The sequence below is a fragment of the Mastigoproctus giganteus genome, chromosome 13, assembly GCF_048544385.1.
Source record: "Mastigoproctus giganteus isolate SK-2022 chromosome 13, ASM4854438v1, whole genome shotgun sequence".
Classification (NCBI taxonomy): domain Eukaryota; kingdom Metazoa; phylum Arthropoda; class Arachnida; order Uropygi; family Thelyphonidae; genus Mastigoproctus; species Mastigoproctus giganteus.
In genome coordinates, this window is record NC_143587.1 from 105,709,594 (window position 1) to 105,733,287 (window position 23,694).

At 37.0% G+C, this 23,694-nt stretch overlaps 1 protein-coding gene across 2 annotated transcripts in view; it reads left to right on the forward strand.

Annotated features, from left to right (window-relative positions):
• The window catches only part of Nup205 (nuclear pore complex protein Nup205), a 738,550-nt gene that overhangs the window by 490,800 nt on the left and 224,056 nt on the right, over positions 1–23,694 (forward strand). For both annotated transcript variants that reach the window (XM_090387115.1, XM_090387116.1), the window contains exons 27-28: positions 1,281–1,572; positions 22,808–22,903. In XM_090387115.1, coding sequence (XP_090243241.1) covers positions 1,281–1,572; positions 22,808–22,903 — 388 coding nt within the window. The remainder of the gene's footprint in view (positions 1–1,280; positions 1,573–22,807; positions 22,904–23,694) is intronic.

Consider the following 23,694-nt stretch of genomic DNA (forward strand, 5'->3'; position numbering starts at 1 on the left):
TTCTTGCTTAGACCGGGGTTCGAGCCCATCACCACCAAATACGGAGGATGCGGACAGGTCAGGGAATGACCACTGCATATCCCGGAGCAATATGGCCTTAGTTGCTAATGCTCCTAAAAACCAAGTTAATGAAATAATAATAATAATAACAACAATCTTCTCCTGACCCCGGCTAAATAAATACAGTATCGCAGAGGGCCTCAAACCTTTTGTTTGAGGTTCTCTGCAATATGAAAGATAACGAAACAGGCCTACGCCTGTTTCGTTATTTTTCAATATGAAAGATTTCATCTAGTTCTTTTACCATTATTTCCTTTGCAGTAATATTTTCATCTGGCTCATTTAAAAATTGGAATTTTTAAATGCAAGTCTGCACGTGACTTTATTAGCGGGAGACAAACAAGTAACACATCTGCTTCGGATAGTGGACGGAACACACTGAGGTGGGCAGCAGGCAAATCCTTGTTTATTGCCCGTCCGATGCGCGGTAATCTTAACGAGATTGAAATGTTTTTCAACAATCACATAAAAAAAAAGATCGCGTTAACTGTAAATTTGTATCATGTATAATTTTTTTCAAGTAGCTATAACTGAAAACTGTGTTAATTGAACTTGCGGTATGCAGGGCCTGGTTTTGTGTGTGTGTGTGTGTGTGCGTGTGCGTGCGTGCGTATATAACTCCTCGTTACTTTTTTTGTGCATTTATATCATCTACATTTGCTTATGCATCAATTGAACTAATTTCATCATTTTTGTATATGGATCTCCCACAGAATTTTGAATTTTTTTAGCACAAATTAAACAACTGAAGCTAAGGTGAAAATGTAAATTTAGTATGGATGAAATTTTAAGTATGAGTGGAATTTCATCAAGATAAATTCTAATTTCTGCACTATTTATACCATGATAAAAGATTTTATTGTTCAGCCATATGTTACAGCATCTTTACTGGAGCTTTGATCACTCGCAAACTTTTTTTTATTTGCAAGTGATCAAGGCTCTGATAAAAGTGCTGTAACATATTGTGGAATGACTGAACATTTTATCTTATGTAAGTAGCGTAATATGATTAAGTTCATGGAAGAATTTCTGAACACTATAATATGAGGTTGATGCACCAAGTAGAAAATCTAATATGCTCACGGCTGTATACAGAAAGAGGTTATGCCCAACATGTACAATAACGTTTTGTAAATAATGTAAATAATTTGAATACAATTTGATATTTCTATATATATAATTTCTGTAACTTATTTCCCATCCCCTCCTCCTTTGTATAGGGAATGAATGAGAGCATCCTTGCTGAATTAACAACTCCTGCATCTGGTGTAGTCCTTACACTGATGACTGTTCTTTACCAGAGCATTGTGGCCAACTCCCATTTCTTTCCTCAAATTTTACCTTTCACGAATGAAGAGACAGAAATTAACGAAAACCATATAGGTTCAGAAGATACAGGATACAAAATACAGGATATAAGTACAGGACTACAAAGTTCTATATCTATTCTCACCCAACATTCATCTTTATTGGTGGTGCTTAAGGGTATCATTGATTGCCTCCTGAAAACAGGTAATTAACCTTTGAGTTCACCCCCCCCCCCCTTCTCATAGTAGCATAACTGACAACTTCCAGAAAGTGAAGACTGGAAAAATTTTGAAGCAGGTCAGATTTTGCACTACCAGAAACAAAAAAGGGAAAATTTTCACATAAAATGCATTTTAACTTAAATTGTGTTATATGCTTTAGTGTAAATTAGATATAATCGAATTAATTATATCAGTAGAGTAATTTATAAACAATTATAAGTGTAGATAATTTAACTTTCCATTGTTTGCCTGAAGTACTTTAAGGTTAATAAACTTAAATACACATTTCAAGAAACTGAATGTTATTTTTATAACACCCAAGTACTAAAGGTGAACACGTCCACACTGCTTTATTTTAAAATATATAGGTACAGTGATATTTGCATATTCTTTATTGTCTAAAAACCTCTGACTCTGTTATTTATGCTTGACTATCCATAAAAACTATAAATTAAGAGTGCATGTTGCATCCTACATGTGTTACATTGTTTCTTACAAATTGTAATAACTAATTAATGCTTTGTCATATGACATACAAGGAAAGTTATGTATGTCATTATCATAGCTGCTAATTGTGTAAATTTATGATGGAGGAGCTTTTTATTATTATTATTATTACCTTGACCTGTCTCCATCTTTTCAATAACATGGTTTTTCCTCTTGTCTTTTTCATTTAAAAAAAAAAATAGTAAAACTATATTAAAGTTTAATTATTTTAAATTTATGTGATTTTCTTATTTTTCAATAACAAATAAACATTTGAGGCTAGTTTGCTGTAACTGTTCCGTTTGTCATAAAAAAGCAAACTTTATCCTTCAGGTTTTTTATTTCCAATGCAATGCAATGAATAATACCCATTCTCAATTTAGAAAGCAATAAAGAGTAATAAAAGAAATCAAAGTTTATTAAAAACTGATATCATTAAAGATTCATCTTTGAAAACGAATGTGTAGGATGACACTTCCTCTAATTCACTTTACCTGTAGCAATTAAAAATGAGTCAGAACACCATTCTCACCTGTCAACAAATTAGTAAATACTGTCTTTCTTTTCATTTAAAATCATGAAAGGTTACTGAAAGATGAGTACAGAGATAATGTCATGAATGTTAAAACAGGTTGAGGGATGATGAACTGATCAGCAGTATGCCACAGCATCTGCAGCAAACTTTACTATTTTATTAAAAAAAAAAGAAAAAATAAAAGAATCAAGCAACATTTAGTGCAGTTCTGAATATTGCTGTTGTGATTGTATACTTGTTTGATCCAGTGAAGGGTTAAACATCAAATGGGTGTATGACTATAAATTAAGGACAGTGTCTCTAGTGTGGGCACTTCAAAAAAAGAAAAATTGCTTTTTCTAAAAAAAAAAAAATCTCCTGTTTTTGCTCCTGATTACGGCAGCTCTATCTCCAGCTATCAAAAGTTGGTAGCTATTCATTATGAAATGCAATAAACTATTTTAATTTGTTTCATCTATATGTTATAAAAGTAGTTTAACAGAAGAAATCACCATATCCATAGCAAACCTTTTAGATGTGGTTTCAGCTCACATTACTGCTTAGTATGGGATGTTCTTGTATTCTCTCTTTCTCTCTATCCTGTAAACCATCTGTTGTTGATTTTTTTTTTTTTTTTTTTTTGTTTTTTTAGGAGCATTAGCAACTAAGGCCATATTGCTCCGGGAATATGCGGTGGTCATTCCTTGACCTTTCCGCATCCTCCGTATTTGGTGGTGATGGGCTCGAACTCCGGTCTAATCAAGAAGCCTGTGCTACGTATTGTTGCTCATTCTCACCTGGCTACGGAGGCGCCTCTCTGTTTCTGTGTGGCCATATCAGAGTATAAGCAGAAAATTTATTTATTATTATTTTTTTTTTTATTTCAATTACGAGACGTCTTACCTTCTCTGCTGCTGTGATGTGGAACACCATAGAGTGTTGAAATCAACTAAGTTGTCTTTGCCCCACTGAAGAATTACCTGAAGATCGGCATTTAGGGAATTGGTAGCAGATTTTCGAGAAGTTGAAGCTAATTGAGCAGGACAATGTTCCTCAAAATGGAAAGTGGAATGCAATGTGCTATCATCGGCAAACTATGGATAGGATTTCCAGTCAATGGAAGAGGGTCATTAATATACAAGAGGAAAAGAGTAGGGGAAAGAACTGAACCTTGTGGGACACCATCATTAGTGGAGAAGTTAGAAAACAGAGAGCCATCTACCATTACCCTCAGTGAGCGATCAGAGAGAAAACTGGATAACCAATTACTAAAAACAGTTGGCAGACCATAAGATGGAAGCTTGTATAGAAGACCTTTATGCCAAACATGATTGAAAGCCTTTGAGATGTCAAGAGCAACTACTTGTGTTTCACCGAACCTTTCCATTGAATTAGTCCATAAATGGGTAACATAAGCCAGAATATTACCAGTGGATCGACACTGACAGAATCCATACTGGCGATCGTTGATCACACGGAAGGTTTCTAGGTAGTTTAAGAGTTGGCGGTTAATTGATTTCTCCATTACTTTAGAAAGAGTAGAAGTAATTGCAATGGGACGATAATTGGATGGGAGGGATTTGTCACCCTTTTTAGGAACTGGCTTGATATGAGCAAATTTCCAAGCAGAAGGAAAAACACCTTTGGAATAAGAAAGTGAAAAAAGGCGGCAAAGAATAGGAGTAAGTTCAGGAGCACAGGTTTTGAGAACAAGTGGAGAAATACAGTCAGGACCTTGAGCTTTCTTAGCATCAAGATTCGTCAAAATCCTTCTGACATCCTTTTGACGGAAGACCATAGGAACCATTGAATGGAGCGTGTTGGGAATGGTGGGAGGTGTTTTACCAAGATCGTTAATGCATGAGTTGAAAGAAAAATGGGATGCTAGCAGGTCAGCTTTATCCTTAGCTGAAGTGACAACAGAACAATCTGGTTTTGACAGTGTTGGGAGTAGAGTTGGGAAAAAGTTGCTGTCAATAGCTTTGGCAAGAGAACGGAATGCTCGGCTACCATTAGGGCAAGAAGCAAGTTTTCTACTCTTAGCCTGTTCAAACTCTAGTTTGGACTGGTTAATAACTGCTTTACAGTTGTTGCGAGCTTTGGTGTAGGCAGAAAATGAAACTGAAGAATTAGAAACAAGATAATTACAATATGCAACATTCTTCTCTTGAAGAGCCTTAGCACATTTATTGGAAAACCAAGGTTTAGATAAAGGACGAGATTTTAAAGTGGAGTGTGGGATAAAGGATTCCATTCCTGCAAGAATAATTTCACTGACACGATCTGAACAGACGTTGACATCAGAACTTTTGAAACAGTAATCCGACCAAAGAAAAGAAGTCTTGCAGGTCATACCATTTTGCATTCTTGTAATGCCAAACAACACGAGATCGGGAATAGCCATGAGATAAAGGTTCCATTGGAGAAGAGACAATCACCAAGTTGTGATCTGAAGTGCCTAAAGGACCTGTCACTTCGACCGTGTACTTAGAAGGGTTGTTTGTGAGAAAAAGATCAAGGGTATTGGCTGTATGGTTAGGATTTTCTGGTATTCTTGTAGGTAAATGAACAATCTGTGCAAGGTCATTAGTAATTGCAAAAGCCTCAGCATCTCGACCAGCTGAGTCGGTGTGACTAAAAAACGGAAGCCAGCTGGAGTTGTGAACATTAAAAACACTAAGGAAAATTACCTCACTATTAGGAAAGTTGGACTGGAGAAAGTCAACTTGCAAAGAGAGGAAGTCAAAGAGCTCCAAGTGATTAGTGGAGTTGGGAGAATGATAGAGACAACAGATGAATATGACACAACGAGGTAGAGAAATTTTAAGCCAGAGAAGATCAAAGAGAGGAGATTCCAAATTGCCAAGTCTCTGACAGGGAATATCAGAACGGACATATGCACAAGCACCACCTTTGAGGAGAAAAGAATCATACAGCGAATAATTTGGTCATCTGATATGAGCAGTATTTGAATCAACCGATAACTGAGATTCTGTCAGAAAAAGTACATGGGGTTTGGCAGACTGCAAGTGGAAATGGACATCGTTGAGATTAGAATTGAGACCACGTATATTTGTGAAATGAATTTGGAAGTGCTTGGGAGGTTTAGATCTTTTCGCAGATAAGCTTGCTCTATTAGTTTGACAATTCATGGTGTATTCAATAGTAAGAAAAAGTGGGTGGGACATGCTGTATGAAGTAATGAAATTTTTGGATAAGCGTACACATGGTAAGAATATACCCAGATCCTTGACATAACGTAGCCTCGACAATGCTCCCTGCATACACACTACTCGGACTCCCTTCAGTCACTATCTGGCAGAGTAGCGGTAGCAAGATTATACATTAGCTGATCCAGAAGCCTCCTAGAGAGTTACCAATAGGTTCGGTCCGGTGTTCTAAGTAGCGGCCGGCCTGCGAACACCGTTTTAGAGCGGTACCCTCGAAATGTAAGGAATATTGGATCTCACCACGATGTTCATCATAACCTCAAAAGTCATCAATCATACTGGATGATGGAAGAGATGGGGAAGGGTTGACCGGAACTTAGCTTTAGAGACTAAACATTGGTTCCACCACTTCAAGCCTCCAATAAGCAAAGTGGTGGTATTGCACCGTTTGATGAGAGTCATCTGCCACCTAGTACTGCCTGGTAACATAGAGAGGCGGCATTTCTCCATGTGGTGTGGCCGCCACACCTCGACCCCTGGTTACGTTGGTTCACACCTGGGTGGTCACCCACCATGTACTTGTGCATGGAGGTTATACCCATGATTACTAACAGTCCCACCATCGTGAAGGTGCAAGCAGAGGATTTGGCTGTCACAGACCGTCGAGACTTCGCCAGAATTGGGTCCACTTGACTTGAGTGTTATCAGTTCCTTCAGCGTTTTAGACTCATAGGTAGCAAGTACAGCTTGTCTGGCCTATCTGAGAGAATGTCTGTGACAACCTCAAGGACCAAATCGATCTTATTGCATTTGCGATAATACTGGTAACTGTAATTGCATGGGTTTTTATTGCATTATGGTGAAATGAGTTCCCCTTCACTGCAATTGACTGGGGTTCGAGCCTATCATCACCAAATACGGAGGATGCGGAAAGGTCAGGGAATGACCACCGCATATCCCGGAGCAATATGGCCTTAGTTGCTAATGCTCCTAAAAAAAACCAAATAACAAACAATTCACTGCAATTTTCAATCATATAAAAAAGCAAATTTTCAGAAACTTCTCTTTATTCCTATTTACCTATTACAATATTGAAGCGAATGGGACCAATGGAAAGTGCAAGTGGTGGTAGTGCCAGAAACAGGACAAAATTGCTTTAGAAATTAAGATGAAAATGATTAAGAAGTACAAAGCAGGACAAAGTTTGTCATCTATTGCAATGGAATTAGGTCTCGCTTCTTCAACAGTGAATACTATTTTAAAGGACAGTGTGCGTATAAAAGAACATGTCAAAGGATTAACGTACTTAAAATCAATAGTAATCACAAAACAGCATTCAGGTGCTATATCAAAGATGGAACAGCTATTAATAATCTTGTCTTGTCTTCCTTCATGGATTAGCCGATCCACCTGTTCCAGTCTCAAAGAGGTCTGCCCATCTTTTCTTCTGTCTTCCTCTGTCTCTTTTTCCTTTTTCTCTATATGTGAAAGCTAATTTAGGGTATCTGTTATCTTCCATTCTTTCTACATGTTTTTTCCATCTTTGTGTATATTCTATAATTTTTTCATTAATTGAGTATATCTTTAATTCCTTTCTAATATTTATGTTTGGTATTTTATCTAATTTTGTACATCCTTTAATATATCTTAAAAATTTCATTTCTGCAGCTTGTATTCTATTAATGTCTCTTTGTTTTAGTATCCATGTTTCAGAACCGTAAAGAAGTGTTGGTATTGCCATGGCTTTATAAAATTTCAATTGTTTCTTTCCTTGTTTTCTTAGCCAAATTTTTTTTATTGTTCCACATATATTTTGAAATTTCGCCAATTTCTCGTTCATATCTTCTTTGACATCATATGTTATGTCACTTCTTACATATTTAAAATGTTTTATTTGTTCTAATATTTTATTGTCTATCTATAACTATTTTTGTTCTCGCTGTATTTTTCCCTTTAAAAGCGTTGTTCTAGTTTTCCTTGTTGATATTTTAACTTTATATTCTTCTGTTATTTAGTTTAATTTAAATACTGCTCTTTGTAAATTATCTTCACTATCTTGAATAATTACTTGATCATCTGCAAATAACAGTGTATTAATCCTGTTCTTTGTATTTAAATATATCCATGTATTAATTTCCTCCTTCCATTTACATATCATATCCTCGATATATACAGGGTGTTTCAGTTAAACGTTTCAGAACTTCTGAGAGGGGTAGGGTACATCCTGACAACTCGAAATCATATAGCAATGTGGGGTCGGAAATGCTTTCCTGAAGCGGTGTTGTACACAGAAGCACCATAAAGAAAAGAGACCGTAAGTGAGAAATCGTTTTAATAATACGTGAAAAGAAGCAAAAGGTACATGGATTAAAGTAAGTGTTCGAAGTTTCTTCCACGGGCTACAATGCACGCCTCACATCTCCGACGCATGGACATCCGAACATTCTGGAATACTCCAGGCGAATTTCGAATTTCTTCGGCAGCTACTGCGATTCTTGCAACCAGCTCCTCAGCATTGTCAACAGGGGTGTCATAAACTAGCGATTTCATATGACCCCAGAAATAAAAATCAAGACATGATAGGTCGGGTGACCGAGCAGGCCAACGCACGGGACCACCACGTCCGATCCACTGTTGACCAAATGTGACATCCAGGTAGTTACGAACATCTCCGCTATAATGGGCAGGGGCTCCATCGTGTTGGAACCACATTGTCTGTTGCGTCGATGCAGAAATCTGTTCATCTCTCAAAAGTTGTGGCAATACTTGCTGCAGAAAGATCAAGTAGATAGGTCCGGTTAGACGACACGGTAACAGGTAAGGTCCGTTGAGGTGATCTCCCATAATACCGGCCCATTCATTGACCGAAAATCGAATCTGTGCTGCACGACGTCGCACGACGACTTCTGTGTACAACACCGCTTCAGGAAAGCATTTCCGACCCCACATTGCTATATGATTTCGAGTTGTCAGGATGTACCCTACCCCTCTTAGAAGTTCTGAAACGTTTAACTGAAACACCCTGTATAGGTTAAACAATGTTGGTGTTTAACTTATATATATCGAGCTACATCCCTGTAGTAGTAGTGGCATGTGATGCAAGAAAGCAAGTGTATGAGCTTATGCAGCATCAGCAAAAAAAAATCGCACCATTCCCTCCAAATGCCTGTCCAGTTCTTCCTTAAATTTATTCAACCTATCAACTTTCACGACAGATGGAAGGTTGTTCCGGCAATTAACTACCTGCTGGCTAAAGACAAATTTCTGCACATCTATTCTACATCTGTCTTTTCTTAATTTGAATTTATGCCCCCTTAGGTTCGTAATCTGAACAAGTGAAAGGATCCCATCAGAATTCAGCGTGCTCAACCCATTCAAGGCCTTATACACCTCAATCAGATCACCACGCAGGTGCCTAGTCTCCAGCCACTGCAATTTGCAGAACGTAAGCCTCTCTTGGTAAGAGGATCCCTTCATTCCCCTCACCAATCTTGTTGCCCATCTCTGTACACACTCAAATCGGCATCCTTCCTAAAATGAGGCCTCCAGACCTGTACACAGTACTCAAGGCGTGGCCTGACCATTGTCCTATACAGAGGGACAATCACGTCCTTTTTCCATGCTAGCAAAATTCCTAATATCATTGACAAAACCCCATGACCTGCCCTGGCAGCCTGTCTGCATTGCTTAGAAAGCATCAAATCTGACTGCACAATTACTCCCAGGTGTTTTTCATTTTCTACCACCTTAAGTGTAGTACCACACAGTTGGTACTTTTCGCTCAGGTTACTTCTACCCCATATGCAGTACTTTGCATTTGTCAAAGTTAAACTTCAGTTGTCACTTAGCCCATCTGCCCAAATTATCTAGATCCTGTTGCAGTAGCACACTGCCATTACTGTCATTAACAACCCTGCCAACCTTTGATCATCTGCAAACTTCGACATTAAGCCTGATATACCTTCATCAATATCATTGATAAATATACAAAACAACAGAGGACCCAACACCGAACCTTGTGGGAATCCACTAATAACATTACTCCATGAAGAGCAGCACCCATTAATTACCACCCTCTGTCTTCTCCCACTTAACCATCCTTTTATCCATTGTAGTACCTTACCCTTAATACCATTCTGCTCCAATTTGTACAGTAGTCTTCCATTCGCAACAGTGTCAAAAGTTTTCCTGAAATCCAAATATATGATATCAAAATTATTTTTTGCATCCAGTTCCTTTGTAACCACATCATAATAACCAATCAAATTTGTCAGACAAGACTTTCCCTTAACAAACCCATGCTGTGTCTGAATCATTGCTGCAGTCTTGTCTAGATGATCCTGCAATGCATCTTTAACCAGTGACTCCATTATTTTATCCGGAACAGAAGTTAAACTAACTGGTCTGTAATTACTTGTGTCACCCTTCGATCCCCCTTTGTGAATTGGGGATACATTTATGCCCCCTTAGGTTCGTAATCTGAACAAGTGGAAATCCCATCAGAATCATTTCCAGTTCGTGGGAACCTCTCCTGAGTCCAAGGATGCTCTCATAATTATGGCTAAGTGTTTGCTTAGTTGCTTTGCCACTTCCTTTAATATAACTGGATAGATCCCATCTACACCAGGTGCCTTTCTTATGTTTAACTTCAACAATTTCTCCTCCACTTTGCTCTCAGTTATTATAAAATCATTAAGCACCCTGCTACAATTTGATAACCTTCTGCCATTTTCAAAGCTTAATAAGTCCTCAAGTGTGAATGTGGAAAATACTCATTGTTTGTTTGCTTTCTGAGCAGGATCATCAACAGTCGAACCATCGATGTCAAGTGGACCAATCAGATTCATCCCTTTCCTTTTAGAGTTTATATAAGTAAAGAAAACCTTGCTGTTTTTCTTAGCATCTTTTGCCAAGGATTTCTTGTAATCTGGCTTCGCCTGCATAACCTTCTTTGTGACCTGTTTACAGACTAGCTTATATCTGCCATAGGCTTCTGAGTCGCTTGATAATTTATATGCATCCCATGCATTTTTCTTCTCTGTTACGAGTCTCATTATTCTTTTGATAACCATTTAGGCCTAAACCTCGAACAATATTTCTTAATAGGTATGAAACTTTTAGTAGCATCCACGATTAATTCCTTGAATGCTTCCCATTTAGAATTTACTGTTGGTAACATCGTCAGTTGATCCCACTGTACAGAATTTAAAAACTGTCTGAGACCACTGTACTCACCTTTATGGAAGCAAAAACCCTTTCCTTTACCCCTGATGGTAATTAAATCTTTAAGTAAATCCCACATCAGTACACTGTGATCACTGCCACCTAGTGGTTCCTTTATCTGCAATTTTTTAATACCTAGTTAGCATTAGCATTAGTAGAGGCATTTGATGCAAGAAAGCAAGCTTATGCAGCATTAGCCAAAAAAAAAAAAAAAAAACCACTTCCACTTCACCCCTCTGTTCGTTCAAAATACCTGTCCAGCTGAGCCTTAAACTTATTTAGGCTATCAACCTCCACTACAAGGGATGGAAGTCTGTTCCACCAACCAACCACCCGCTGGCTAAAGGCAAATTTCCGCACGTCTATCCTACATCTGTCTTTCCTTAATTTGAATTTATGCCCTCTCAGGTGATTATTCTGTGCTAGAGGAAGAATCCCATCAGCATTGAGCATGCTCAAACCATTCAAGGCTTTATACACCTATCAGATCACCTCGCTGGTGCCTAGTCTCCAGACACTGTAATTTGCAAAACTTAAGCCTTTCTTCGTAAGAGCAACCCTTTGTTCCATTCACTAATCTTGTTGCCCTTCTCTGTACTCGTTCCAGCAGCTCTACATCCTTCTTGAAATGAGGCCTCCAGACCTGTATACAGTACTCTAGGTGTGGCCTGACCATTGCCTTATACAAGGGAATAATCACCTCCTTATCCCTGCTGGAAAAATTCCTGTATATCATTGACAATACTCCATGAGCTACTCTTGCAGCCCGTCTGCACTGCTCAGAGAACTTCATATCTGCCTGCACAACCACCCCCAAGTCCCTTTCATTCTCTACCACTGTCAGTGTAATACCACAGAGTTGATACGTTGCTCTGGGGTTGCTGTTTCCCATGTGTAGTACTTTACATTTGTCAATGTTAAACTTCATTTGCCACCTCTCAGCCCATCTGCTCAACCTTTCCAGATCCTGTTGCAGCAGTATAGTGTCAGTAGTGTCCTTGACAACCCTGCCAACCTTTGTATCATCTGCAAACTTGGACATTAAGCTTGATATACCATCATCAATATCATTTATAAATACAGAAAACAATAGTGGACCCAACACTGAGCCCTGAGGGACTCCACTAATAACATTAGTCCACGATGGGCAGTGTCCATTGATTAACACTCGCGGTCTTCTCCCCCTCAACCACCCCTTTATCCATAGCAGCAATTTGCCTCCAATGTCACACTGCTCCAATTTGTGTAGCAGTCTTCCATATGCAACAGTATCAAAAGCCTTTCTAGGATCCAAGTTTATAATATCAAAGCTATTCCTTGCATCCAGTTCTTTTGTGACTGCATCATAGTATCCAATCAAATTGGTCAGGCAAGACTTCCCCTTAACAAAACCATGCTGTGTCTGAGCTATAACTGAAGTCTTGTCTAAATGATCCTGCAGTGCTTCTTTAACCAGTGCCTCCATTAATTTTCCTGGAACAGAAGTTAAGCTCACAGGTCTATAATTACTTGTGTCAGCCTTTGATCCTCCTTTGTGAATTGGGGTCACATTTGCACATTTCCAGTCTATGGGTACCTCCCCTGAGTCCAAGGAAGCTCTCATAATTATGGCTAACGGTTTGCTTACTTCCTTTGCTGCCTCCTTTAATATAACAGGATAGATCCCATCCACCCTGGGTGCCTTTCTTGTGTTTATCTTCAACAGTTTCTCCTCCACTTTACTCTCAGTTATTACAAGATTCTCTAGCTTACTGCTTGAGTTGAATACACCCCTGGCTTTCCCCTCGCTGAATAACTCCTCATGTGTGAATGTCGATGCAAAATATTCATTTAGTTTGTTAGCTACCTGAGCAGGATCATCAACAGTTGACCCATCAATATCAAGTGGACCAATCTGTTTCATCCCCTTCCTTCTAGAGTTTACATTAAGTAAAGAACTCTTTGCTGTTTTTCTTTGCATCCCTTGCCAAGGATTTCTCGTAATCTGCCTTCGCCTGCCTAACCTCCTTTGTAACTTGGTTGCATATCAACTTGTATCTATCATAGGCATCTGTGTCATGTGTTAATTTGTAAGTATCCCATGCATTTTTCTTCTCTGCCATATGCCTCATTAGTTCATCTGACATCCATTTAGGCCTAAACCTTGAACAATATTTCTTAGTTGGTATGTAAAGCCTAGTAGCTTCCAAGATAAGTTCTTTGAATGCTTCCCATTTTGAATTTTCTGTTGGTAACATCATCAGTTGGTCCCACTGTATAGAATTTAAATACTGTCTCAGTCCATCGTAGTCGCCTTTACGGAAGCAATAACCCTTCCCTTTACCCTTAATGGTAGTTACCTCTTTGAGTAAATCCCACTTCAGCACACTGTGATCACTGCCACCTAGTGGTTCATTTATCTGCAGATTCTTAATGCATGAAGAATCACTGCTGATAATCAAATCAAGAGTATTACTCCCTCTAGTTGCCTCCCGAACATGCTGATGTAGAAAACAATCATCCAATAAATCCACAAAAGCCCTGCTAGTGTGTGAGTGACCAGCCCCCAAATTCCAGTCAATATCTGGGAAATTAAAATCTTCCATTATAAGACTCTCTGATTTACTGGCCCACTCTATTTCCCTGTACAGTTTCTTATTATACTCATCAGAGTCATTAGGCCTATAGCACACTCCTACTCTCAATTTTGATCTCCCAATGCTTATGTCACACCAAACTGACTCAACACTGCACTGTCCAGCGATGTTGACTGGCTTCACTTCCTTGGATTTTATGTGTTTCTTAACTAATAGCATAACCCCTCCCCCCTTCCTATCCTGTCTATCCTTTCTGTAGACGTTGTACTCCCCAAATTGCAGTTCTGCATCCCTTATATCTGTGTGACACCACGTCTCTGATATCCCAACAATATCTGCCTTTGATGTTTTGAGCAATACCTCAAATTCATCAAATTTATTTACTAAACTCCTAGCATTGGTGTACACGCAAGTATACCTGCACCTGTTTCTATTCTTAGCTACCCTAACACAACCCATGTGTTTACTTGTACCGCAATGGCTCCCAGCAGTCTCTGAAATATCATGCATCTTGTTTTTCAGGCTTCTGCGCATTCCAATAGAAGCAGTGCAAGAATCTCTTTCACCTCTGCCAGTGGTTACTGTTAATCTATTTGTCTTTGTCTCCCCCCAAGCTAGAAGTTTTCCGACCCACCTAACACTGCCTCGATAGCATCAACAAATATTCTTGACCCCTTTCTGTTTAAGTGCATCCCATCCCTCTAGAAGCAGTCTCTCCTGTTAACAAGTACAGACCAGTCTGAAAAAAATTCTACGCCTTGAGCCTTGCACAATCTTTCCAGGGCCGAATTGATCGACAAGGCTCTCATCATATACTCCCTCCTATTGTGTCTATGCAGAATTGCCGACACTTTCAAATTCAACCCTAATTCACGGCTTTTGTTCAACAGTGACCTGTACTTTTTAAGTAATTCTGCCGGTCTCCTATTCTTAATATCATTAGGGCAACGTGTACAATTATATCACCTTTTGTGCCCTTAAAAGATTATATCCGCTCTACAACGTCATCAGCCTTCGTCCCTGGCAGACATACTCTAGTCCTGTTCCACCTATCCTTTTTACAAAGCATATTCCCCGTTTCCCTGACAATAGAGTCACCAACAACTACGGGTTGCTGCTGTGTCGCGCGATGACCAAGTGGAAGTTCTTGTGTTGATGTGGGCAGCTGAGAGCTTAATGAGCCCCTCAATTTAGATCCTTCAGGGCATCCACCCTGTCCTTCAAGCTCTCATATAGGCCCATAACAACGCTGAGTTGTCGCCTTATTTCTTACACTCCTTCCATTGTGCACACACAAAAATATCATGTTCTGATATTGCCATGGGGTAATTCTGTTTAAGTCCTTGAATTATTATACTTTCTTCTGTTCATTTATTACCTGTGTCTATTACTATTTTTGTTCCTAGATATAAACTCTGTATTATTTTTGTAAGATGCTCTGGGTATCCTTTATTACTCAATATGTCCCATAGTTTTCGCCTGTTTACTCAATCAAATGCTTTTTCATAATCCATAAATGTTAAATGCATTTCTAAATTAAACTCTTTTCGTTTTTCTATTATTTGTTTTAATACAAATATATTATCTATACATGATCTTCCTTTTCTGAATCCTGCCTGTTCTTCTATTAATATTTCCTCAGAGATAATTTTAATTCTATTATTTATTATTTTACTATACATTTTATATACTGCATTTAATATGCTAATCATTCTATAATTGTTTGTATCATTTCTATTTCCTTTTTTTTTTTTTTTAAATATTGAAATAATTTTTGCTATCTTCCATTCCTCTGGTATTTTTTATTGTTCCCAACATTTATTAAATAAATTTAGTATCCTATCTTTTAAAAAACTTCCTCCATTTATACCATCTGCATCAATTCTGCATTTATACCATCCGTTCCCACTGCTTTCCTATTTTTTCTAGCTCTCAATGCCTTTTCCAATTCTTCCTTTGTTATTGGATCTATTTCACTAACTGGGTCTAACTGTATCTCTTCTGTTTGATATGTTGGGTCTTTCCACAATTCTTCATAATGTTTTTTCCATTGTTCTTCCTTTATTATATTTATTCTTGAAGTGTCTTTCTCTGTGCTATTCGTTTCATGATTTTATATGCCAAATTTTGTCTTCCATGAACATCATGTTCTATTGTACTTATAAATCTATCCCATGACTCTGCTGCTTTAGCCTTCCTTTCTTTAGTTTTATTACGTTAAAACGCGTAGATATGTTATTGTTTACATATTTCTTCATTCTCCCTTGTCATGTTTTTTATATATTTAAGATATTTATCTTGTTTGTTTTGTACTGCTTTTCCTAGTGTCTCTTTTGCTGTCTTTTGAATAATATTTCGTATATTATTCCATTCTTCTTCTATTTGTTCTCTCTCCGATGTTTTACTTATTTCATGTTTAAGCCTTTTTTCCTATAAATTTTGTATACTTTCTTCTTGAAGTAGATATACTTTGTAACCTAACTCCTCCTTCCTCTGTTTAATAGCTTTTCGCTTATTACATTTAGCCCATAACTCTATGTTTGAAGCCACTAAAAAATGATATCATAACCTCTAAACACCTTAGTATCTCCACATTGTTTTGCTGATTTTTGATTTACTATTACATAGTCTGTTATTGATTGTGTACTTCTTGCCGACCATGTATATTTATGTATATATCATGTTTTATAAAAATGTATTTGTTATCTTTAAATTATTAAACGTTGAAAAATCTCTTAATTTATATCCATTTCCATTTACTTCATTTTCTCCATAACATCCCATAATATTTTTTATTGGTTTATTCCTTAACCAAGCATTATAATCTCCCAAAATAACTACATAGTCCTTTTTTACATTCTTATCTAGTTCTTTTTGTAACTCTAAATAAAATTTATCTGTTTCTTCCTCTTTTCCATCTTCTGGATCATAGATTCCAATTATACATAAATAACCTCTGTCTAATTTAAATCTTACTGTTATTATTCTATTTTTTATAAATGCATAGCTCTGTATTTTGGTTTTCCATTTCCGATCTATTAATATTGCTACCCCTCCACTGGCTCTTTCCTTTTGATCTACTCCACTGTATAAGAATCATAATCTTTCGTACCTTTTAATTTTTTCTTTGTTTCTGTTATGACTGCTATATTTACTTTCTTCTGTTTTAAGTGTTTAACTTGTTTGCCTTCTTTATATCCTAATCCTCCTCTTATGTTCCATGTTACAATATTTAAAATGTCCATTATTCCTTTTCGTTTCATTTTCCTAGTCCGAGTCACCTCTCTTTGTCCATCCTTTTTCCTCTTTGAGCTTTGAGTTTTTATTTTTTTTTTTACATGGGGAGGGAACCAGCCTCCCGCACAACCCTCAACCTGGAGGACCAGTATGTTACTCTTCGTCTAATCCCTACCCTTTTTTACATGGAAGAAAATAATGCAACGGGAGATTACAGATTAAAACTGCTGCTTGTGTACCATTCTGGAAATTCTCATGCATTTAAGGGCATCAATAAAGCCACCCTACCTGTGCATTTCCGATTGAACCAGAGAGAATGAATAACAGTGTCTGTCTTTGAGGATTGGTTTAAATGCTTATTCATTCCTGAGGTTGAAATATATTGTAAAGACAACTTTCCTTTCAAGATTTTTCTCCTATTTGATAATGCTCCTGGACATCCTGTGCATCTAGATGATTTCACTCGAATGTGAGAGTCATATTTATACTGCCAAACACAACTTCACTCATCCAACCTATGGATCAGGGTATTATTTCGAATTTGAAAGCATACTATTTATGCACAACATTTGCCCAGGAATTGGCTTCAGTAGATGACGAAAAAAATTTTACGTTAAGAGACTTGGAAATCTTATGATATTTACCGTGCCATAATTAATGAAAGGCCTGGGCAGAAATTATTAAAAGTTGTTTAAATGGCACATGGAAGAAAATATGCCCACAGCACATAAAAGGCTTTGAAGGATTTGAAAAAGATAATCATATGAAGAGGTTACAGATAAGATTGTAAAGATTGCAGAGCTACGTCAGTTGGAAGTTGATGCCAAAGACTTGGAGGATTTGATATAGGAAGAAGAGAAGGAATTATCTAACGAAGAACTTATTGACTTGCAGGCAGCGATAGTGAAAGAAGAAAATGCTGACAAAGCACAAGATGAACCAAATGAGGAGCCAAGATGCTTCATCACCAGAGAGATGGCAATGGCATTTCGTGAAATTGCATCGGCAATGGCGAGGGTTGAGAAGATGGGTCCTGACAGCGAATGATTCTTAAAAGTTAACAGAGGGGTGAATGGTATGCTTGCTTGCTACAAAGAAATCTATGATGAAAAGAAAAAAGCCACCGTCCAGTCCTCCATTAATATGTTCTTTCGTTAGGGTGTTCGGACGATCCCTTCTGAATCTCCACAGCGGCATACTTATCAGCTGAAGTCGTCGATTCTGGAAATGATACTCGAGGTAAAATTTACTGACGTTATGCCTCTCTCCTCTCTTTTCTTGTAATTTTTTAATTTCCAAATTTTTTTTAAAATTTCACGCATTTGTAATTTTTCCTGCACATGAGATAAAAATTGAATAAATACAATAAATAATTCTATTCACATGTTCGTCAAACATTTCTTTTTTGATTCAATCAATTCAGCGAGCACAGTTGCGAGTGCTGCACAACAATGGAGAAATTCTGACTTACGTAGCGTTCTGCAGAACACAACCCTTACATAAGACAGGGAGTTGCTGTATTGTGCAATTTACATTTATGATATAGTTATAAATTTTAGTCTAATCTTTTTGTCAAGACAGAAAATGCATTACTTTGAAGAAGAATAAGAAAGATGGACAAAAAAAATTTAGATATTCTGTTATACTTCAAAGTTCCATTTGTTCTGCCTGTTGGCTAACTTAAATAGTTTTGAACCAGCACTGTCTTATACTGCACTAATGGCTGGAATGTCTATCTGGAGATTTACGAATTGCTTCTGAACCTCATCCAAACCCTTCCATAATTTATCATCCTTCATGAGTAGAATGTAAAGAAACAGCTCTACTAATTAGCAAATTAGAGTTAAAGTTGTATATTCAGTGTCATCATATCTGTCAGCTGTTGCTCCATTCCGCAGTGACTCTTCACTAGGAAGTTGTCCAGTGACTGCTGTGGCCACTATGATCCTCAGACTTAAATTCAGTCGAATGTGTGGGATGCCTTTGAGTGTTGCATTGCATGCCAACAACCAACTCCTCTGTCACTTCGTGAGCTAAGGTCTGTGCTCATGGAAGAATGGGATTTATTGCCACAGAATCTTAAAGACTCCCTTATATTGAGCATGGTTCACCACTGTCACGCCTGTTTAGCTGTTGGAGGGATCATATGCCATACTGATGTCATGTGACCATATTTTTGAGCATCTTGCATCATCTTCTGTAATATGAAATAGACTAAAAAATATGTGGAGGTCCTAAAGTCTCGAAACTTTATTAGACAGTTGGACAGACAACTTGAGTAGTCGAGGCTCGCTAATTTTCCGAATTAGTGGGTCTTGACTACTCAAGTTGTCTGTCCAATCTTCTGTAATGGGGCATTTTTTTCTAATTCTTATACAACCCCTATAAGTGTCCCTTATACCTGTCCAAAATTTCTCACTGTCTCCTCATTTCATCATTATTCTGTGGTACACCACCGCACCAAATTTTGCCCCTCTTCATTGCAAGCTGCACAAGTTGCATCACATTTTCTACGTGACCTCTTAATTTTGTCAAGCAGTGTAGAATACTTCTCTCAGAAATTCCATTTAAGAGATATTTTAAATTCTGATTCTGTGGAAATGCAGTATGAAAGATTAATTTCACTTTATCTAATATAGATGTTAAATTATAGAAGAAAAAGACAATGTCCTGTTCAAATTATATAAAAAAAAAAAAAAAAAAAAAACATGAATAATTGTTCATTATAACTTAGAATAGGATTAGACCCGTGTGTTTCGTTAATGCTTTTGAATTTAATATAAATTTAGACACACTGATACTGGTGAATATTTCTGAATAATCAGATTTTAAAGTAGCTAAGTAATAATTACCAGTGTTTAACCAGTCTTAACAAACTTCTGCCATGTTGTGCATATGTGTTTTTACATTTTCTTAACTTCTTTGTTGTTAAGAATGGGACACATCTGCAACCTTTCTTTTCTTTTAGCAGTTCTCTCTAGGTTCATGAAGGTTCATGAAGCTTTTGTGCAGCTAAATAAATTAAGTAACAAAGGCAGAATATAGATTAGCATTTGAAGTCTGTTGTTTTTCCTTTAATACTGTTGCACCATGTTAAGTCAGTATTGTATGAAATTCAAATAATGAAAGCATCAAATTTGGCAGGTGTGTGTAAAATAATGCCCTCACAGTTGGTGTTTTATCATCATGACCTGTTACTACCACAACATAAATTGTGCATCCCTGTTATAAAAGCAGTTCCTTTTTCTAGATAGAACCTTCCCTTTTGAGACTTCAAATTTAGGAAACCTTTTTCTAAACAAGGGACCAGCATGAAAAGACACTATTTTACAAATGGTGTAGATGCATCAGATTGTATGTAGCTATAATGGCTAGCTGAAATTTGCACAAAAAAAAAAAGCAGATCACATCTCATATTATGAAGTGAATTTCAGTGATTTCCATTATTCAGGGATTATTTTCCCTTTGTCAATGAGTGACTAGGTATCCTCATTGTAACCAATGACAATCCAGTCATGATAATTTCACAATATAAGTGATGCTGAAGCACGTACGCAATTTAAATCCATGTAAGTGTAGAGCTGTAAAACTTTCAAGCTATGATGCTTTTGTGTGCAGATTTAAGTTTGTTATATCTACATGCCGAATGTATTCAGAATACATTCTGCTGGAAGTATTCTGAATACATTCTGCTGGAAGTATTCAGATCTTTCCCTCCATGAATAGTACGTACTAGCCGTATGATGCAAGGAAGTCTGAAGCTTTTGCTATTGGCTCAGACATATCAGTATAAATATCATTGTTCTTCTAACATAGTTAGTAGTGTGTTAGAAGCTAATATGGGTTATAGATCAGAAAGCACAGACTTTAGACATGAGATGGTAATTGAATGCTTCAGCAACTTTTAGAACATACATCTGACCATGCGAAACTCCCAGAATTCAATGTGGTGGCTGTTTAAAGATGAAAAAACACCATAGGTGATATTTTGGTGACAAAATAGGTCTGGATTGTCTTACAATCTCTCATATCATGTTTGATGAAATCTTTTAAACAAGATAGGTTTTTGCTTCACACATGTCTGTGGATGAAATCATGAAGCAGGTCCTAGAGGCCAAAGGAACATCTGTCATTACATCAACCATCCATGGGAGGGGCTGTGTAATTTTTGGTTCAGCAGCGGGACAGCTGCACATAAATCCAATATCACAGTCAACCATGTAAAATAGCATGTGAAATGATATAGAGAACAGAATTTAGATAGATTCAAGAGTGGTGGCAGAAGGTGTAGCAGTGAATCTTGCTCACAATGCTTTGTTCTGATGGATGCATTATGATGTGGAGGTTGCCTGGAGATCGCATACTAACATTGTATCTTCTTGACTATGAATTTTGGTGGTGTTGGTCTATGATGATATGGAGTTTTTTCAGACCCGATCCCTTGGTGGTGCTTGAATACACAAAGTCCATGGTCTACTAGAATGTTTTGGAAAATTGTGTGCTACCTATGCTGTGTCGGTACTATGGAAATGAGCTCTGTTGGTATAAGCACAACAATGCTTCATGTCACACGGGACTGGTTTGTGGACATTAAAAAGTTGAACTGGCCAGTTAATGAGATGAGCTGGAGACCTGTTTTATGCTGTGGTTAGAATGACCTTCTTCCAAAGTTGGTTCAAAACTGTTTCTAATAGCTGCTTTGTGGGAGGTAAATTCTCTTGAATGCCTACTCTAAGTTGATAGAAGGTGTGTCCAGGATTGAGCCTGTAATTAAGGCCAAAGTTGCCCCTACCTTTTATTAGGTTTTTGAGTTTTAGGTTATTGCAGAAGTTCTTTTTGCAGCTACACATATTCAAATACATTTGATGAGATAGTGCTATTTTCTTCTGTTTATTGAAGTTTTAGCTCTGACCTTATACAGATGTAAATCATTCTGTAATAAGACATAGTAATTCTACAATAAGACAGATGCCCTGGGACATCTGTATTATCATATAATCTTATCACAGTTCAGTTCTGAGCACTTACACTGAGGGTGAGTTACCCCAAAACAAAGGGACAATAATCCTTGAAATAATCTTAGTAATGGCACTCACTGAGAATAAATAGCAGTATCTTTCTGTTTATGGAGAAGTTAGTTATTGAAGAGTTAAGAATGAAATAACTTGGGATTTGCTTCACAATGAGAGATTCTTTCATGTAAAAACTTCAGTTTATAGGGTTACATAAAATTTTTAAAGTACAGTGTGTTTGTTTATTCAGCTGCAAGAAAAAAAAAAAAAAAAGCAGTTAGTTGCCACATAGATACATTTTATTCATATACATAAAACATACACAATTGTTTTGAGAATATTGCTATACGAAGATGACTAATGATTATTTTGATAAGTTCATATTGCTTCTGGAAAGGGGGTTCTCAGTATACCAGGTTATAAATACCCATAAGAGCTTCTAACACAATGTCTGTTAGTGCAGATTCTGTTATAGGTGATGACAAAGCTTGCAAACATTAACTTGTATATAGATCTGTGCTTATTCTGTAAGTCATACATTTCATATGTAATGTTTCTATATTATTTTCTAAGTTAGTCACCTTTTTCACAAATTCAAGTTGGTTTTCATTTGGAATATATGACAAAATTTCAGAAAAACTTGTAAAGTGTATGCATATACGGCAAGCTGGAAAGCAGTGAATTCATGTATAGGTGAGATGGGATAAGGGAAACTACAATATATTATTGTCTTCTGTGCACCAGTGAGATAAGATAGAGTGCATGGGGGTTACATGTTTATTGTTATTATTTAGTCCTTTTATTTATTTATTATTTTTTTTTTGTTAGCAAATTCACTTAGAATGATCAGAACTGTGTTCTTAGGTAGTGGTTTTGATAATGTTTTTATTGAATTGGTCAAAACTGTTAGAAATATTTTTATACAAATGCAGCCCGTCAGTTTAGATGTTGAATGTGCATCATAATACATTGTTTTCATCAAGATAAATTTTATGTTTAGGTGGTGGTCTTCAGAGAGTTCGTTCTAATTACTATGGTGCCCTTCTCAATCTTCTTAGAATAGTGCAAAGGCCTAGGGACAAAAGAACAATTTCCGGTAAGTATCAAGTTAGGTCAGTGGTTTTCAACAAGGTGCTGCGGCACCTTAGGGTGCTGCAACAACATTCCAGGGGTGCCACGTAATTTGGGTTTAAGTTACTAAACATATTATTTTTTTAAATTTATATGTTTATTTCATTATAAAAAGGTGTACAGTATATTTTTAATTTTGTGTTTGTGGTGATCTATAAGCGATGTTTACTTAGTATCGCTATATAAAGAATAAAATTATTATATGCTGTATACATATAATTTGTATTATGAAATGTAATTTTTGTAATTATATTATTATATATACATATATGTGTATATATATATATATATATATATATATATATATATAATTATATTTAAATAATGTTGGAAAAGAAGTATTACTTAATAAAAATAAAAAGGAGGGTACAGCACACATCAGAGGCAGCAAAAAGCATATTCCTCTACATGATGCTTGAAATATAGTCATATAAATTAGAATAAGGTTTAAAATAATAAAATAAAATAAAATAATGCCAGCAGTATTACCAGTACAGTACAAAGCCTGCTGGCTTTGTACTGGAGTGCTCTTGTCTGTTCTATTTTTGATTTTCGCTGCATCAGGACCACCACTGTTCAATTCCCTGCATTGGCGGTTCGATCTGGGGATCGGTGTGGCGGACTGATCTTGCAATCGTTTCGCTTTTGCGGCGATTTGTTTAGCGTTCGAAATGCAGCGATTCCCTGACCATTATTGGCCTTGTGGTCCTCTGTTGAGATGGGGCATAATGGTCAGTCTATTTTTTCTATTTTTGT